The sequence below is a fragment of the Uloborus diversus genome, chromosome 5 (genome assembly GCF_026930045.1).
Source record: "Uloborus diversus isolate 005 chromosome 5, Udiv.v.3.1, whole genome shotgun sequence".
NCBI lineage: Eukaryota > Metazoa > Arthropoda > Arachnida > Araneae > Uloboridae > Uloborus > Uloborus diversus.
Genome location: NC_072735.1, coordinates 155,460,908 through 155,478,361, shown reverse-complemented (window position 1 = coordinate 155,478,361; position 17,454 = coordinate 155,460,908). Strand labels below are relative to the sequence as shown.

Below are 17,454 nucleotides of genomic sequence, written 5' to 3'. Positions count from 1 at the left end.
ACAATATTTTATCTTTAGTATATGTATAAAAATGCATAATTTTGCTTTCAGCATTTGACTTTTTCCCCCCTTTACTTTCTAAAACAAATAATGTAATATTAGGGACAGATTATTTTTTACTTCAAATTCAAAATAAATATAAAGAAATAATAAAAATAGTAATGAAACTTTTATTACAATATTTATTAAAAAAAACTTTGTATAAAATTCTGTCAGTTCAAGTTTTAAATGAATCAAAACTTAATGTTTTTAATTTCAATTGGGGTTGAAAAATTCAAAGAACTTCAAAAAAAAAATGTTCAACAATATATTTTGGGACTTGTAGTGCTATATTTATTCACTTTACACATTTTTTTTTTTTTTTTGCAGAAGAATGAACAGCACTGAAAGATTCCGAAATCATCGTAAAAAGATGAAAGAAAACTCGGCTAAATACTCGGAATATTTTCTAAAAGAAAGGGAAAGAAACAAAGCAAGAATAGAAATTACAAAGAAACTACTTTTAAAAATTACATCTGTGGCCATGAAAGAAAAGAAAATGTAGAGGCAAAACCAGAATGAGAGGCAGAGAAAGTGTAGAGAGAGAAAGAAATCTTCGACAAAAGGGGCCACACCATCTCCAGCTGTAGAAGCAGAGTCGATGGCAATTTTTTGAAGAGCTCAAATCAAACCTTTGGTAATGCAATCCATAGACAGGTACAATCTTCTGTTAATGTCATACAACCATAAAGACTACAACATTAAAATTGCATGGTCATACTTTGCAAGGACTCATAGATAAAGAGCTGTGGATGGTGTTGGTGCGGTAACAAATAAAAAATGGTGTCACTTGCCGTTACAGCGTAGAGCAACAGTCAATTCTGCATCGGATTTTGCCATTTGAGCAGAAAAGGCTCTTAAAAAAATCAGAGTACTTTATTCTGCGGAGAGCGACATCACAAAAGATGTTGCAAAAATGCTTCACGCACGCTGCTGTCTTGTACAAAGCTATACCAAACTTACAATCGGTACACCATGTTGTACCGATCGATATGGGTACAATTCAAGTGGCAGGCACTAACTGCAGAAAGTGCACTGAAGATTGTTTCTGACTGAGGCAGCAATGAAACTATCTCCCTTGGTAATATAAATGCTATTGGAGATTTTGTAGAATTAGTTTTGTTGTCTACCTCAAAAAAAAAAAAAAAAAAAAAAAAAAAAAAAAAAAATTGGTCAAATCAAGCAAATAGATGGAGAAGACATACAAGTAGAATACTTGAAAAAAAAACCTTCAGAACATGTATACATCTAGCCCAATCAGTCAGACATATCATGGAAGAAACAGAACATTGTAATAAGAAAACTAACACCCCCTGAAATCATCAATTCTAGATTGGAAATGAGATTTATGTAAAAAAATTTCCTTAGTTATTTGCAATTTCTCTTATTTATTACTGTGCTAATCATAAAATGTCTGATTGATAACTATTTGTGTATGTTGTTATTTTATTGGCCACACAAGTCACACCCGCAACGGGGTGTCACACCCGCAACGGCAACTTTGAATATTTTTTACAGTGAAACTAATTGAGTGAGTATCTAAATTTTTGTATAGAATAATTTGTTAAGTATTACTGTCTAACATTAAAAAAAACCAGTTTGATCAGTTGATATAATTCACAGAGTTTTGAATGTTTTGATCGCAAGGTGAAAATGCATGTCCTTTTTATGTCACACCCGCAACGGGTAGAAATTAATTTTTTAAAAAATAAATAAAATATCAATCAACTTGAAAATTGGCATCAATGTACCTGCAAGTGATCTTTATTGAAAAATGTAAAAATTGAAACCTATACTCTAAAATATTTTTGCTGATGACTAATTTAGTTAGTGTAAATGTCACACCCGCAACTTTGGATTGGGCGAAAACTAATTTTAGCTTATTCCTTTTTTTCCCTGGTAGTATTTTGTCTGTTAAGCTTCAATGAAAATCTTAAAATTTACAAGCCATTGAAAAATAAATGCTTTCACACATTAAGTCCTAACTTTCAAGTAAAAAAAATGTTTCTGATGAAGTTTTTAGAGGATTCTATGAATGCAAACATTTCTTTAGTGAACTTTTCTTAAAATTGGCAATTCAGCAAGACTTCTATATTCATAGCAAAAACGATCCTGCTTCTGGTTTTGGAAGGGGTCACCATTAGAAAATTTCCAAAATATAAGCCCATAACATTGTGACTATATTTGGTTGCTTAAGGGTGGGGGATTACCCCCATGACCCCCCCCCATCTGGATCTGCACCTGTTTCATAGTTCTTTTTAAAGGATGCTACTGTGATAATTAATAACCCATGTCTAGATTGTTTATTTATTAAAACAATAAACAATAAAGTTTTCTTATTAACTTTTTTTTTTTGAATTATCAACTGTCATATACTGTAGGGGAGGGTGGGCGGCAATGAGACATGGGCCACAGTGAGACATAGTAAATTCAAAAATAAATAAAATTCTGACAGCTATCACCACCTAGGAGGAGTAAACATATCCAAAATGCTTCCCAGAATTCTTAGTTCTATGCTTTTGTTTTGTAGAAAAAAATTAGTTACTGTTTGGACACTTGCATCTATCATAATCCTTGAAAAACTTTAACAATTAAGCTAAGTGTTGTAGTTTATGTTGTTACTGACACTTTAATCTTCTATTATTCAGCTATATTATTTTTAACTCCATGGTTTATTTCAATGATATGAAACAAAAATCTTTTTGTTTGGGCCAAAATGAGACAAATTTTTTGGGCCACAATGAGACGTCTCATTATGGCCCAAGTAGCAGTAAGCAAGTGTAAAATACTTAATCTACTTTTTTGTTTTAGTTTATGAAAAATATAACAATAAAAAAATAGGCTTGGTTGAAAAATATTTATTAACTAATCATTACAAGTAACTCGGGATCTTAAAGAAGGGGATTTTGTCTTAGCTCAATTACCTTTGAGTGGAAAAAGCACAAGCCAGCGTACTTCCTCTAAATATGTATCCTGCCATTACAAAGTTTTCTGACAATGAGGCTGAAATACAGTGCTGAAGAATTTTAACTCCTCTAAAAACAAATTCATTTAAGATAACGATACAGTAATCCCTCAGTTTACTGAATTAAGTTTCTTTAGTAAACTAGCGTAAGGTACTTTTTTTTGTAAACTTTAGTTAAAAGTAGTGATTTTTCAACTGTCCCATTGTTACCCCTACTTAATGTCTCACAGTGTCCCATAACTGGACCACAATGAGACACTTTTCATCAAATTTATAAAGCCTCATAACTTTTTTTTCTTACATCAAATGGGCTAAATTTGGTGTAATATTCTATAATTTGATACTGTTAATATAATCAAATATGTTTCTGTGCTTTAGATATTACCAGTACGAAAAACGAAAAATATATGTTTTTTGTCTCATTGTAGCCCACCCTTCCCTAATTCGGAAATAAATGAGAAATTGAAGTTTGTATTAAAAGTCAGATTTAACTTCAACGTTTTAGTATTAATTTCAATAAAATTTGCCTAGTTTCTATAAATCAAATTTTTTCCCTGCAAGTTGCTACTTCGTTATATGGAGATCAGGCTGCGTATTTTGAAAAAGTTCCAGCATTTTATTATATTGAGGCACATTTTTGTCAAGAAGTCCCCTGCTGTATTTTGATCTGGGTGAAACACTGCAGCAATTATATTGAATAGATAAACATGAAAATAATTATGACAAGCATTTTAATAATAAAACTAATCAAAAGTATGTGTATTGAATTAATGTATATTCTTTTTTTTTTAATGAAAAGTCAGGTTAATAACAGTAATGATATCCATTGAAATTTCAAAAGATAATTTTATGTCACATAAGTATAAGGTAAAATTTGAAAGTAACTCATGCGGAAAATATTCGTATAAATTAAATTTTCTTTCAATTTATAGATGATAATGGACAAATTCAAACTGATGGAAGTGGAGAAGAACGATATTTAAATGGTGATATACAGGAGGGAAATTTAAGTAGTCAAGAAGAACCAATGGAAGAAGAAGGTAAATGTAAAATTGGTTGTAAGGTTTTGTTTAAAAAAAAAACTTTTTACATGCATTTATACGTCTCAGAGCATAATTTTTTATGATTAAAAATGTTTATATTTAAGCCTTTTTTACTTGAAAGCTTTGATTTTGCGTTTGTAAATCATATCTGTTAAAATTAAAACAAAATTTCATTAAAATGATTTGTTTAGTAGTCTTGAAAAAGGAAAAAATTAAGTACATTACAACAGGGTTTGTACGGGTCATGGAAATCCTGGAAAGTAATGAGAAAAAAATAAGCAAATTTCAGACCTGGAAAAGTCATGGAAAATTATTCAAAGCCATGAAAAAATGTCCTGGGCAAAAAGAAAGTAACATTTGCTAAAAGAGCATTAGAAATATTGAATGATTTAACAGTATTGCATATTAAAACTAAAAAATTGAACAATCCTAAAAACATCTGAATTTTGAAATCCCATTACATCCACTTCTGTAGCAGCCGCTTGTCTTTTTTTTGCAATGTAATTTTACTGCTTGGACATCACTCATTTTGCATTTACCATTATTTTCAACACTTTTTATATAGGCAATTCTCAAAAGGTGAGAACAAAAAAGTTAACTTTGAGCAATTTCAAAAATTTTCAAATTTGACATAAATTTTGCTTTTATTCTACAGCATGCATACCTAGAACACAATATATGAACATGAAAAGACAACAGGTATTTGTAAAAATTGTTAATTAGCAAATTAAATCGGCTGTCTGTAGGTAACAGATTTTGGACATTGTTGTCCTGTAGGTAACGGATTTTGGACATCATCATAATGTAAGTTTCACCATTTTTTTACAATTGTTAATCTGATTTTTAACTTTTCCAATGAAAATTTTATTTACTACCCTTTGAATTTTGAAATTTAATAATAAAGAGGATATCAATGAAGTACTTGAATGGCTATGATACTGCTCTTTACATATAATAAAGTTTTGGAATGATTTTGAAGAAGTTGATGAAAGGTAAAAAAAAAAAGCTTCATGGAAATAACTATACAAACTCGTAGCTTCTTTTATTAAATAACATTTGTATTTCTCTGGATTATTAACTTTCATTTCTGCAGATATTTTCCAAACTTAGAATGTACTTCTACCAGAACCTCACTTTTTGTTCTACTTCTAGGAGACATAATCTCGTGTGAGCATTAAACCTTGCAATAAATCCTTTTGCAAATAGGTATTAAAAATCAATAATGACTTCAAAAAGTATATAAATACAAATTCCATTAAAGAACTTAATTAAATTGTTTAAAGCACTTTTTCAAAACATGTTAATTCAAAAGGCTTACTATCTCTCAAATCTCAAGATAGAATGAAAATTACCAACTGATATTTGTTTACAAATCAACTGCAGACGATTTTTTTTAACTCTAAAATATTAAAAATTAAAAAATTGCTAGCGCAGGTGATAAAGTCGCCAAAACTGGTGCAGCTGATGATAAACTACATTTGTCAAACTGGAATTCCCCTCTGGTAACCTTTAGCTTATCGTATACTCTGTTGTCGCCAATGGAGGTTTGCTTGGCGATTTTAGCGCAAAATGGCTTTCGTTACGAACATAACCAGCCATGTTTCTATTGTAATTTAGGTATTGTTCAATGTGTAACGTATTAATTATGCAAAATACCAATGGATTAAGGAAGATGACATTATAATAACCTTTTTTATTGAGGTTAGAAGACAGTGGATCATCAAAAATTATGAATAAACGGACAGAATTATCGGCGTCAAGATCGTAACGCCATTTGGACATCTCACATGTATGTTTAAGAAAAATCATTTTTCTTCTAAGATACTGCATAAAAGCTTATGAAAACACTTTAAAACAATTAAAAAATGATTCTGAGGATCGATAAATACCTTTAAAACGAAAACATAATATGCTTAGTTCTCAAATAATAGCATTGTAAAGATCGTAACTTTTGGCCATACATCAAATTTCAAACTTACGTTTTTTAAAATCGTTTACAAAGTAAATAATCTATCTTTACTTTTGTTATTTGTGTAAAATATTAACAAAAAGTTATTCAGTGTAAGATTCATACCTTTAATTTTTTTTTTGAAACGTATGGAAATAGTTAAAAAAATTTTTTTTTTAATGGTACATTTGCTCAGTTAACGTTTTGGTATGTCCAAAATTGTGCCTTTTAGCAAAGAAAATATTTTTTTAAGGGCATTTGAAGAGCATTTTTTCCATAATTTATATCAATTCTTGTCTCTATACAGTATTATAGTTTAACTCAAAAATTTTTGAGTTAATTAAAATGAAAGTTATTTGGTGTTGAAGCTTCAAATTTGAGGTCTGTGTTTGTTCCCACCTTTTGAGAACTGCCCATATTTTATATTCTGTAGTAGTGAACTTGCACATTCTTGATTTTGCCACGCCCACTTAAAAATGCGTGGTGTCCACAAAATCCACCGAGTTTGTTTCCACCGCTTGTAAAAACTTTATTATTAAATTTTTCAGACTTTATCTCAATGTGTTGAAAATTTTATAAAATGAAGATCTTAAGTTAGGTGATAGAATACAGAAACAGGAGAATTCTAATATTCTAAAACAGTGCTGCCCAACATACGGCCCGCAAAACTAAACCATGCAACCCACTGAACGTTTAATGTCAGGATTCAAACACTATGTTCTGGAATTTCTGAACCTATTAATTTATTTATATTTGAAAATGTAAATAAATAAACAAGTACATTTGAATCAGAAGATTTATTCGCTACTAATGTTTTTCTTTCTTTTTTCAAAAATTAATATCTGGTTTAGAAACATGAATTTACTAAGGGATGTGGCTTTTCTTGAATGAACCAAAGTACTGTCAAATTATGTGCATACTTAAATGCATTGCTGACGCTAAAATGCAACTTTTGAAACAAATTTATGAAAACTTTTGAAGCAAAATTATTGAAACTTTGTAGGCCTAAAGACTCATTCAACCTTTGTCTCCCATTCGTTATCATTCTACCTGTTTATAAAAAGATTATTAGACATTTAAACACCGTTATAATTCACTATTTTTGCTTTACTTATTATGTCATGAAGACAAATAAGATTTTTTAGGTGCACACTGATATTTTTTCAATCACAAGTAAGTGCTTTGATGAAGTAGGTTATTAGCGTAAAAGTTTTGCTAATGCTCATTTCCAAAAATTTTCAAGTTTGAATGCTAGTACTATTCTCTTAATTTAACAAGGTCATGAAATTTTTTATGAAGTCATGGAAAAGTCATGGAATTTTTTCATTTGAATAGAGTATGAACCCTGTTACAAGCACTAAAATAAGTGCTAAACATAGAACCACCTATAAGAGCCTATGAGAGAGTGGGAAAGACAAGACATATGCAAATTACAGCTGAAGATACTATATTAAAATACAACTTTTGCTGATTAATGAGCTTTAGAAACATGAAAGCGAATCAAAATTATTGTAGTAGTTTATTTACAGGGGTGTCTCATGGCGCAGACTGTGGCATTGAAATTTTTCGGGAGGGGAGGGGGATGATTTGAGTTTTTGATCTCTTTTGGGGGGTATCCCTGTGTTATTTGAATATTTGATTGAATGAGTTCTTTGCTTATGACTCAAAATATGGACCTTTAATATTTATTTATAACAGGTTCATAGCCTGGAGGTGGCATTAGGAGCACCCTACGTTCAAAATTACAACATAAATGAATAAGAAAAGAAAAAATCCCCTTTTCTGTAACATCAACAAATATCCTCTGAAATTGTTTCAGCACCTTCATTTTCTAAAATTTTCTGGATGAGAGTACTGTTTGATTCCTGCCCCCTAATGCCATCAAAGGTGGCCCGCTTTAGATGGCAGCTATAAGGTGAATGGGTGAAAAGATTTTGTCATTAACATCCCTTCATCGTGAACGTTAGTTCAGTCGTTTTTAACCTGAATGTAACATTTCCAGACGGAACTTTCATTCATTAAATTTCTAAAGAATTCATACCTTAGCCGATAAATTTACATGAGTTTTAGGTTTTTGCAAACAATAACCAAATCACAAGCGGCACCTCACAACTTGCGGATTTTTCTATTGCAGCCTGCTCACATTTTAAAATTTAAAATCAAAAAACTGGGTAGAGCAGAGACCAGAGATGTTTCCGTTGTGGCTGGGATGCCGAACACAGATGCCAAAATATACTTTGTCAGCATGAGACGGAAATGTTATTTACTTTCTGAATAGCCCTCGTATATATAAATTAAAAAAATTTATACAAAACATTTAAACACTTCCGTGTTCTGTGTGCAAAAAATTCCTAGTGCTATTTAGGCAGTTTTCTGGTAATATAAAAAGATATTTATCCTGATACATGTTCGTAATGTGTTGGTCTGAATTAAATGAATTATAAAAGAGGGTTATAGTTGCTAGATAAATTTTTTTATCTAATTAAAGTTTTCTCTCTCTCTTCTGCAGATGAAGCTCGCTCTGAAGCAACGTTTAGATTCGTCGTTTCAAATTTTAGCAAATTACGGGAAACAGCTCTTAGCCCACCAACATTTGTTAGAAATTTACCATGGTAAATCTTTTCACAGTATATTTTTTTTAAATTTATTCATTGAAGAATGAATTGTGTGAATAATTTCTTAAAATCTTATTTAATAAGGAAAATCATGGTTATGCCTCGCACGAGTCATGGACAAGATAGGCAGCCGACTAGAAGTTTAGGTTTCTTTTTACAATGTAATGGAGAATCTGAATCATCGTAAGTAATGTTCTATTTTTAATTGAATGTGTAGACATTTATTTATTATGTTTTCTTGAATAAAGGAATGTATTTTCCTTCTAGTACATGGTCTTGTAATGCTCTAGCTGATTTAAAGATAATAGCCCAAAAAGAAGGAGTTGAAAATTTTTCCAGAAGTAAGTAAACTTTTGATATCATAAAATCATATGTATAGATGCCATCAATGATGTCCATACTATCTGAAATATTGTAATTGCTTGTGTGTGGGGGGGGGGGATCATAAAAGATTTTTTTTTCAGTGTAAAGGGTAAATGTTTTTTTGTCATTGAATTGCTAAAGTTGCTTCTAGTTTTCATAAACTGGTATGTCAAAACTCAGGTTGTAATATGTTGTGCTTACACACATATCCAAGGCAAAGCAATATAAAATAATGAACGGCATTGCTAGGCTTAAAATACTTCGATGTGCAATTATATATTTCACTCTATCAGTTTTTAACGTTGGCGAAAAGAGTAATTTTCCATTTATGTTTCACAATAATTTTGAGTTAATTTTTAAAGCTATTGTGAAGCATTATTTGAAGAACATGCTATTGATTAGAAATATAATTATAAATTTCAAGTTAATAGATGAAAAAAAAAATGCAAAAGTAATTCCAATCTCACTGTTTATTATTTGTTTTTATTTCTCATTGTAATGATTTTATTTATGCTTTTGGGAAAGTATCGTGTCAGATCAAAGATTATCAATTAGTATAATTGATTACATCCATCAATGAAAATACTGCTCTTAAATTGGAAACCAGTATTTTGCATTATTCTTGTGATTGGTGTCTGAAAGTAATAATTAGCAAAACGTTTTTGCTGTGGCATTCAGGTTTGAGTGTCCAGACTAAGATCAGCTATAAATTCTTAATGGCATTACAATTTGGTGCTCTAACCCATACATCACACTAATATAGTGTTAATGTTTCATTAATGTCGTATTTCAAACATCACATTTTCTGCAATTTTGTATGATTTGTTAAATGTATCAAAACTATCAATGCTTATATTACAATATACTGCTGTGAGAAGGTCAAGCACATTATCTTCAGAAGTGAGTTTCTGTGATATTTGAAGAAACTCTTTTTGTTTTCTATACAAACAAAAGAGAAGTGTTATGTGTAGTTTTTTTGTGTTTTTTTTTCCCATCAGAAACCAAATAAGCAAGTTTGCTCTATGAAGATCAAGTACGTAGGTCAGTCAGGAAGTTAGTTGCACTACTTCGTAAATACATTCCATATGAGACGATTTTGATGTAGCAACACTTCAGAAATGTACCTTTATCATGTAACAAAGCTGCTTCCCCAAGGCAAAATTAGTTTATCTGATGATCAGTCGCAAACATGTCTTGACAGCTGCAAGTAGCATCTCCAAATTAAAGATGAGTGCAGTGATTCGATTTTGTGGACAAAAAATGCAATTGCATTGAAATTTATGGGCAGTAGCATGAAGTGTACAGTGAAAATGCAATATCACGTTAAGTTGTCGTGAAATGGTGCAACATGTTCGAGAATGGACGTACAGATATTGACGACGCTAAATGTGAGGGAAGATCAAGTTTAGGTGGGTAGTGTGGGATCACCTTCCCTAGCCGCCTAAACCTTTCACCTTCCTACTTTCATGTTTTTTGGTCCCATGAAACAAGAACTTTCAAAGCGACGACACCATTCAGATGATGAAGTGAAAGCTGCAACCCAATAATGGTTATTGGACATTGGACAAGATTTCTTTGCAGAAGGCATCGAAAAACTTGCACCATGCCTCTACAGATGCTTAAATAACGGAGGTGGTTGCGTCAAAAATTAGATTTTGAATGAAACTTTAGAATAACAATAAAGTTATTATAAAATTTCAACCTCTTTTTTTTTTTGTTTTCTTGAGCAGTGCAACTAACTTTCTGACTGACCCTCATACAATAGATGGCTAAATGCAAACTAAAAAAGATTTGCAGATTCTTCCTTAATACTTTTTTTACGCCTAGTTTTTTCCGTAATACAGTTGAACTCTGTTAATACGAAATATTGAAAAGCCACGAATTTGTTCGTATCAGCTGTTATTTGTAACAACCATAAATGAGTAATACTGTAAAAAGATGAAGAAACTCTCACCTGTATTTAAAGAATATTACTACTAATATCAGGCTTGGAGTAATCGTCGATTACGTTTTTGTGTAATCATAATCGTAATTTGTTAATGGGATACTCTTGTAATCGTAATCATAATGTCAATCATCCTTTTTTTACGTAATCGTGACTGTAATCTAAATAAAATAAATCATAATCTCATCTTGTAATCGTGTAATCTTGACTTGCTGCAAGTGAAAAATGTAAGTGACGTTTCTACTATTGTATGGAGTAAGAGTCCAATAGCAACACTGTCAAAATGCTTCAAGTTGCTCCTCATAGGCCGTTTGTAAAGGAGGGTCACAAAATCGTATCTTATCGAACCTGATCTGAGCTAGGATCCCCTGAGCCGACCGAACATACAAGCTTTGAACAACAATAGGAGACAGCTTGCATTCAGGACCATTGAATGGGCCATTTGCTATTTGGTAGTTAGTACCCCGTGGGCAGGGCCCACCTAGTGGAAGACAGTAAAGTTTTTATCAATGCTCACAATTGGTCATGTATCAATTTCCTTTTTCATTTGTCAATGGTAGGCAAACAAGCGCAGCACATTGTCTCCGGAAAATTGTTCTAGCGGAGTGTTTCAAAAGTACTTCTAAATTCTGCTCAACAAAGTTGTGGAATAATTTAAGATCTTTTGGCTTTTTTATACAGGGTGTCCAAAAAATCCTCAACACATTTTAAAAATTCATAGGAAAACAACAAATTGTCGCATGAATATGCGGTTTGAGCGATAATACTCCACAGGGTCAAGAGTTTTTATATCGTAAAAAAAGAATAATTTTAAATAATTTACACTGACGGCTGTATCCTCACAGTAAACAGATGTAATGTGAGCTGTGTACAACAATGATTAAATACCTATCTCTATAAAGTAAGAAAAACAACATTAAAAAAAGCACAAATTTGTCAATTACAGCAGACACGTGTTTCGACGTTACAGGGAACGTCTTTTTCAATGCAAAAAGTAATGAGCTTATGGATGAAAAGACATACAACAAAAGCTTTTGTCGGATGTCTTTTCATCCACAAGCTCATTACTTTTTGCATTGAAAAAGGCGTTCCCTGTAACGCCTAAACACGTGTCTGCTGTAATCGGCAAATTTGTGCTTTTTTTGACGTTGTTTTTCTTACTTAACTGTTCAGCACAAAGGTATTTATTTAACCTATCACTATGTTTTTTTGTACTGTGACAATACAGATGTCCGTGTAAATTACTTGTTATTATATCTTTCCTTTTTTTCCTCCCTTTTTTTTACGATGTTATAAAAAACTATTGAACCTGTGAAGTATTATGGAGTAAACTGCATATTCATAAACAATTTGATGCTTTTGTATGATTATTAAAAATTAATCTGACATTTTTGGGAACCCTGTATTTTCATAGAAAAGTAGTGAAAGACAAGATATGTTGTCAAAAAGAGAGCAAATTTGTGTTTCAGTGATTATTCGAGCATACACAATATGTGTATTGCCTTTATTTTTGGCAACGTGACATATAATCTTAATTCTGGTAAATATGAGATTTTTTATTATGTTTAAAAAAAATTTTCTCAAAAAATTTGAACTCAAATTTATATTTTAATGCTGATATTATGATTATCTTTACTTAATAAGTATATAAGAGGAAAAAAGTTTGCATGGATAGATTTTTAAAAATTTAGTTTACATTTCATTACGTCGAATAATTATTTCAATGTAATTTCGTATTTCAATTTTTTGTTTTACGTTACTTTTTAAAGCGAGAATAATTGCAGTTCACTAAAAGTGAAACTGATATATGATTTAAGTATTATCAAGTACTCATGTATATATTAAAAAAAATGCTTAAAAAGTGAAAACTAGCAAAACACATGTCTATTCTTATTTTTTAAAAGAGCAAATTCTTTAATAAGTGATCAAAAATGAAATGAAAGCTCATGCAAATAGCTTATAATGATCATTATATTGATTTCCTGTATTTCAAGGGTTCAAAACTTGTACCCAATGCTAAAAATAACACCTCCTTTTCAATTTTTGCATCATGTGCTCCAGTTTACTGACTAATTTTTTCACTACTCAAAAATGAGAACGAAATCAGGCATCTTTGCAGTATTAGTTTCACTTAAATGCATTAAAAAATATAATTTTTAAATTTTCAAACATTTACTTTCATATATTTTACCTACACTATCTGCATATTTTATTACATTGTGGATGTTATGCAAGAAAAACCATTTAAGTGCTTTTTTTAAATGTAATTATACACAATTTTCAGAAATTGTAAACTTGAAAACTTTGGTTGTATTCAAAATAATAATGAACAATTAAAATCGAATACAGTATGAACTATGTGTACATTTGGATATGGATGTGATTGCGCCTGTATACAATAGACGGTCAATGTAGCGTTATATGTGGAAATCTTTCATAATTTGCTCTTTTCCTGGAACAACATAATTCAAAATAAATAATTAAATAAAAAATAATAGTAAAAATCTTAAAGTTAACACACAACACAATAGTTGTAATTATCACTGAAATTATCTCTATAATATTATGAGAAAAAGCATAAATTTTAAATATGACGTTGTTACAGCAAAGACTATATATCGCGATTCTGTAATTAATAAAAATCGTAATCGGCATATGATAATAGTAATCGATTACATTTTTATCTATTGTAATTGTTGCTGTCCTCGTAATTACATTTTAGCAGTGAATTGCAATCGTACTTATAATCTATATTTTTATGCTTGTAATCGTAATCGATTACTATTTTGTAATCGTAATCAATTACGATTGCTCGTAATTGACTCCAAGCCTGACTAATATACATATTGTAATATTACAATTAGTGCTTTCAGAAAAAAAATCACCTATTATTAATGAATGTTTTTGGAAAATATTGAAAAAGGAAAGTGATAATTGACAATCGCGGAATAGATTGTAATCTACAAAGGAAGATGAACGGTTTTATCTCTGAGTAGATTGAAATATCCACAGGTTAACAAATGCACGGCTTTATTTTCTAAGCAAAATATTTAATATTTTCTTCTCCATCTTTTCTTCTACTACCTAACAAAATGTTGAAAATTTCTGAAAAAGAAAATTGCAGTATTCAACCACAAACATTTTAAGTAAAAGAGGTCAGAAATTTTAGTTCGTTTTAGCTGTTACTTTCAATTTAATGTACGCATTATACGTGAATTTTTAGCGTAATTAGATAGCAAATCGAACTTAACGTACAAAATGTTTGTTTTAGCTGTGATTTCGTATTAAATGTGATCATATTAAGAGAGTTCAACTGTACTTCATAAAACTAAAGTAAGACATTTGATTTTTTTTTCGCTGCCATTGCCTAAAAATGAGCAAACAATTCACAATGTTACTATTTTTTCAAAAATTTTCAGTTAAAATTTTTTTTTATAAATTTTTTTCTACTGCTATTAAGCGCAAATGCTTCGGTGGAGTAAAATGGGTAGTCAAAATATATGGTTTTAAAAATGAATTATTTTAAATTAAATTTGCATTTTTTTAAGTGGGACATTATACTTGGCTGTTCTGAATTCTATTCCACGAAATATATTTTTTCAATAGATTATTTTTTAGTGAGAGGTAACACTTTAAATTGAAGTAGATAAATTCAAGCCGCATGTTGTCTGCTTAAACTTCTATCTCCAGCTCCTGATTTTTGAGAAATTTTTATTACTGTGTCATAACATCTTGAGTTGAACATTTTTGTTGCTGCTTCAACTTACAGGGAAGAAAAAAATTTTTTTTTTCTATTTTTAATCTCATATTTTGAAAATGGGGTAAAATGGGTATATGGTTATGCTTATCATTCCAGCAAGTTGGTTTAAAAGATACAGCATATTTTCCTTTAAGTGAATATTAATTCAATTGTTGTGGTTAATTTAAAATGATTGAAATATAAAAATATGCAATTCCATGACTTTATAAAATAAACTTTGCTCTATCATAATAAATAGTAATAAGCCAGTGGTGTACTTATTCTAGAGTTTGTGTGCACTTGCGCACAAAATAACAAGTTCCTCAGAATATGCTGGGCTCAGCCTGTTGCTGGTCATCACATTTGTATTTGATTGCAATCAGACGCTACCAATTTCTCTAATGTACCTTTAAATTCTCGGAACACATCCTCATTTCAATCCGAAAAATATACGTCACAAAGCACCATTTCGTCACCTTATGAAGATTTGAAAAGTGCAATATTGTCTGCAATTTCAACAAGAGCTTCAGATTTGATAATTACCTGCATGAGTTATTTAAAACAACTTAAATGTGTGCTGGCAAATACATGAAATATTGACAAGGATGCTTTAGAAATGCTAAGAGTTGAAAGTGAAAAAAATAATGAATTAAAAAACAAGAAAATAAAAAATGGTAGACAAAGAAAGTTTCCATTCAGAGGAAGTATCTGGAATAGAAACTGCACAAAATATGCTTATGAAACAAAATTTAACCACAGGTGCCTAGATATAAATGTTATACTTAGAGGAAACAAGCAAGGAAGAATTTATTTGCAAATATATGGCTGTTGAGGGAAATATTATGAGATGAAATATTTTTAAAAAATCCGAGATGAGGGATTTTTTTAATTTTATTTTTGCTGATATAGACAACATGGATTTCATTGAAGAACATCAAATAATAAACTAGTATGTTGTGGCCATCACGAAACTTTCTTCTATATTTTTCTTTTTTTTTCTGATCCCTCCCCATGCTTGACGAAAAAGCAATATTCCCCCCAAAAAAATTACACATGCAAAAACTTGACCACCATCCCAATGTCTAAATTATTGCAAAAGCAAAGCAAAGAGTGAAAATTGAAAGTTATTTTAAAAGCCTTGCTTGAATTAATTACAAATATTTTATTTGTTAACAAACATAAGATGGCAACAGTTAAAAATTTTAAATCATTGAGATAATATTTCCGATCATTTCCATACAATTAAAATTACGAGAAATATGCAGACGACAATCTATTACGATTTATCTTTGTTATTGTTGCATTAATAAAGCTATTTTTATTTGCAAAAAAAAAAAAATCAACACCTCTTGGAGTGATTGACGTCAAAATTGAACCAAGGCCTGTTTACAAATGGATTCACATATATTCCAAATTTCAACCAGAACGTAGCATTACTTCTTGAGATAGGGCACTCACAATGGAAAAAAAGAACGGGCGATTGCTCTACCCCCTTTTTAGCTGTTGGCACCAAAATAAAATCAGCTCTTATACCCACTAAGGGCTACTTGCTGATAAATTTTTCTTTCATTCCGTTCATTATTTCTTGAGATACAGCAGTCACAATCGACGACAAAAACATTCTAAACCTCAATCCCCATTTGAGTTATTGACACCAAAATTGAATCAGCACCTGCTCCTGTTAGGGGCAACATATGGACCAAATTTTGTTTGATTCCGCCAGTTACTTCCTGAGGAATAGCAAGCACGCGCAACTCAAAAAACGTCCCGTTGCTCCACTTCCCTTGGAGGAATTCGCGCCAAAAACCAATGGGCAAGAGTTCACATAGGGGCACATATGTGTACCAAATTTCGTTCGCTTTCATGCGGTAGTTTTTGCTGTAGAACGACCACAAAAAACTGGTCACACACAGACGTGACACACACACATACACACAGACAGACATTTTCCAAAAATAGTCGAAATGGACTCAGCACACCTCAAAACGTTCAAATCCTTCGAAATTCGAAAATTTGCACGAATCCAATACTTTCTTCTATATATTAGATATAGAAGAAAGTAAAAATTTTAACGAGCCACAATTTAACAATAGAGGACATTACTTTCTTTTTTAAAGTATGACAAGTATGGAAATCATGCATTGAAAGAAACCTTATTAACATTTTGTCAAATTTACTGTTTAAACTATTTTTTTTTAAATTAAATATAGTTAAATTTTGATAACTGACTCTTAAGTCTATATTATCACACTGCATTGAACAAATAGTATGCTTTTTTTATCACTTCTTAGACTTCAATACCCATTTTACCCTACAGGGTACCCATTTTCACCTGCATGGGGTAAAATGGGTGTACAAAACAAAAAGTCATAAACACTCCTCTCAAAAATAAATTTGTATCAAATTATGTGTGAAATCATTTAATTCTACTCACAACATATGTAATGTATACATAAAAAAAAAAAAAAAATAGAAACAAAATATTTTGACAAAAATATTTGAGTGAAAATCCAAAAGTAGGCTATTTTATTCCCATTTTACCCCAACTGACTCTAGTGTTCAATATTTCAGACGGTGTATACCTTCAGAAATCGAAATACTGCATAATTTAATACCCAAGTATTTCCTTTATATTTTATCATCTTTTTTTAATTAGTGAAATTATAACTTTTTTTAAACTGCAATTTTTAAACTAGCAGTTAATTGACTTTATATATTTATAAACACCCCTAAGTGTTTTTTTCCAACATTAAAATCACTTTGAAACATTAAACTCACTTTGAAACTCACATTGAAT

The 17,454-nt window shown here is 30.6% G+C and overlaps 1 protein-coding gene across 3 annotated transcripts in view; it reads left to right on the top strand.

Moving 5' to 3' along the window:
* Window positions 1-17,454, top strand: part of LOC129222379 (ubiquitin carboxyl-terminal hydrolase 7-like) — an 88,598-nt gene that overhangs the window by 3,810 nt on the left and 67,334 nt on the right. For all 3 annotated transcript variants that reach the window (XM_054856878.1, XM_054856879.1, XM_054856877.1), the window contains exons 2-5: window positions 3,937-4,044; window positions 8,505-8,607; window positions 8,695-8,793; window positions 8,878-8,951. In XM_054856878.1, the coding sequence (XP_054712853.1) occupies window positions 3,937-4,044; window positions 8,505-8,607; window positions 8,695-8,793; window positions 8,878-8,951 (384 nt within the window). The remainder of the gene's footprint in view (window positions 1-3,936; window positions 4,045-8,504; window positions 8,608-8,694; window positions 8,794-8,877; window positions 8,952-17,454) is intronic.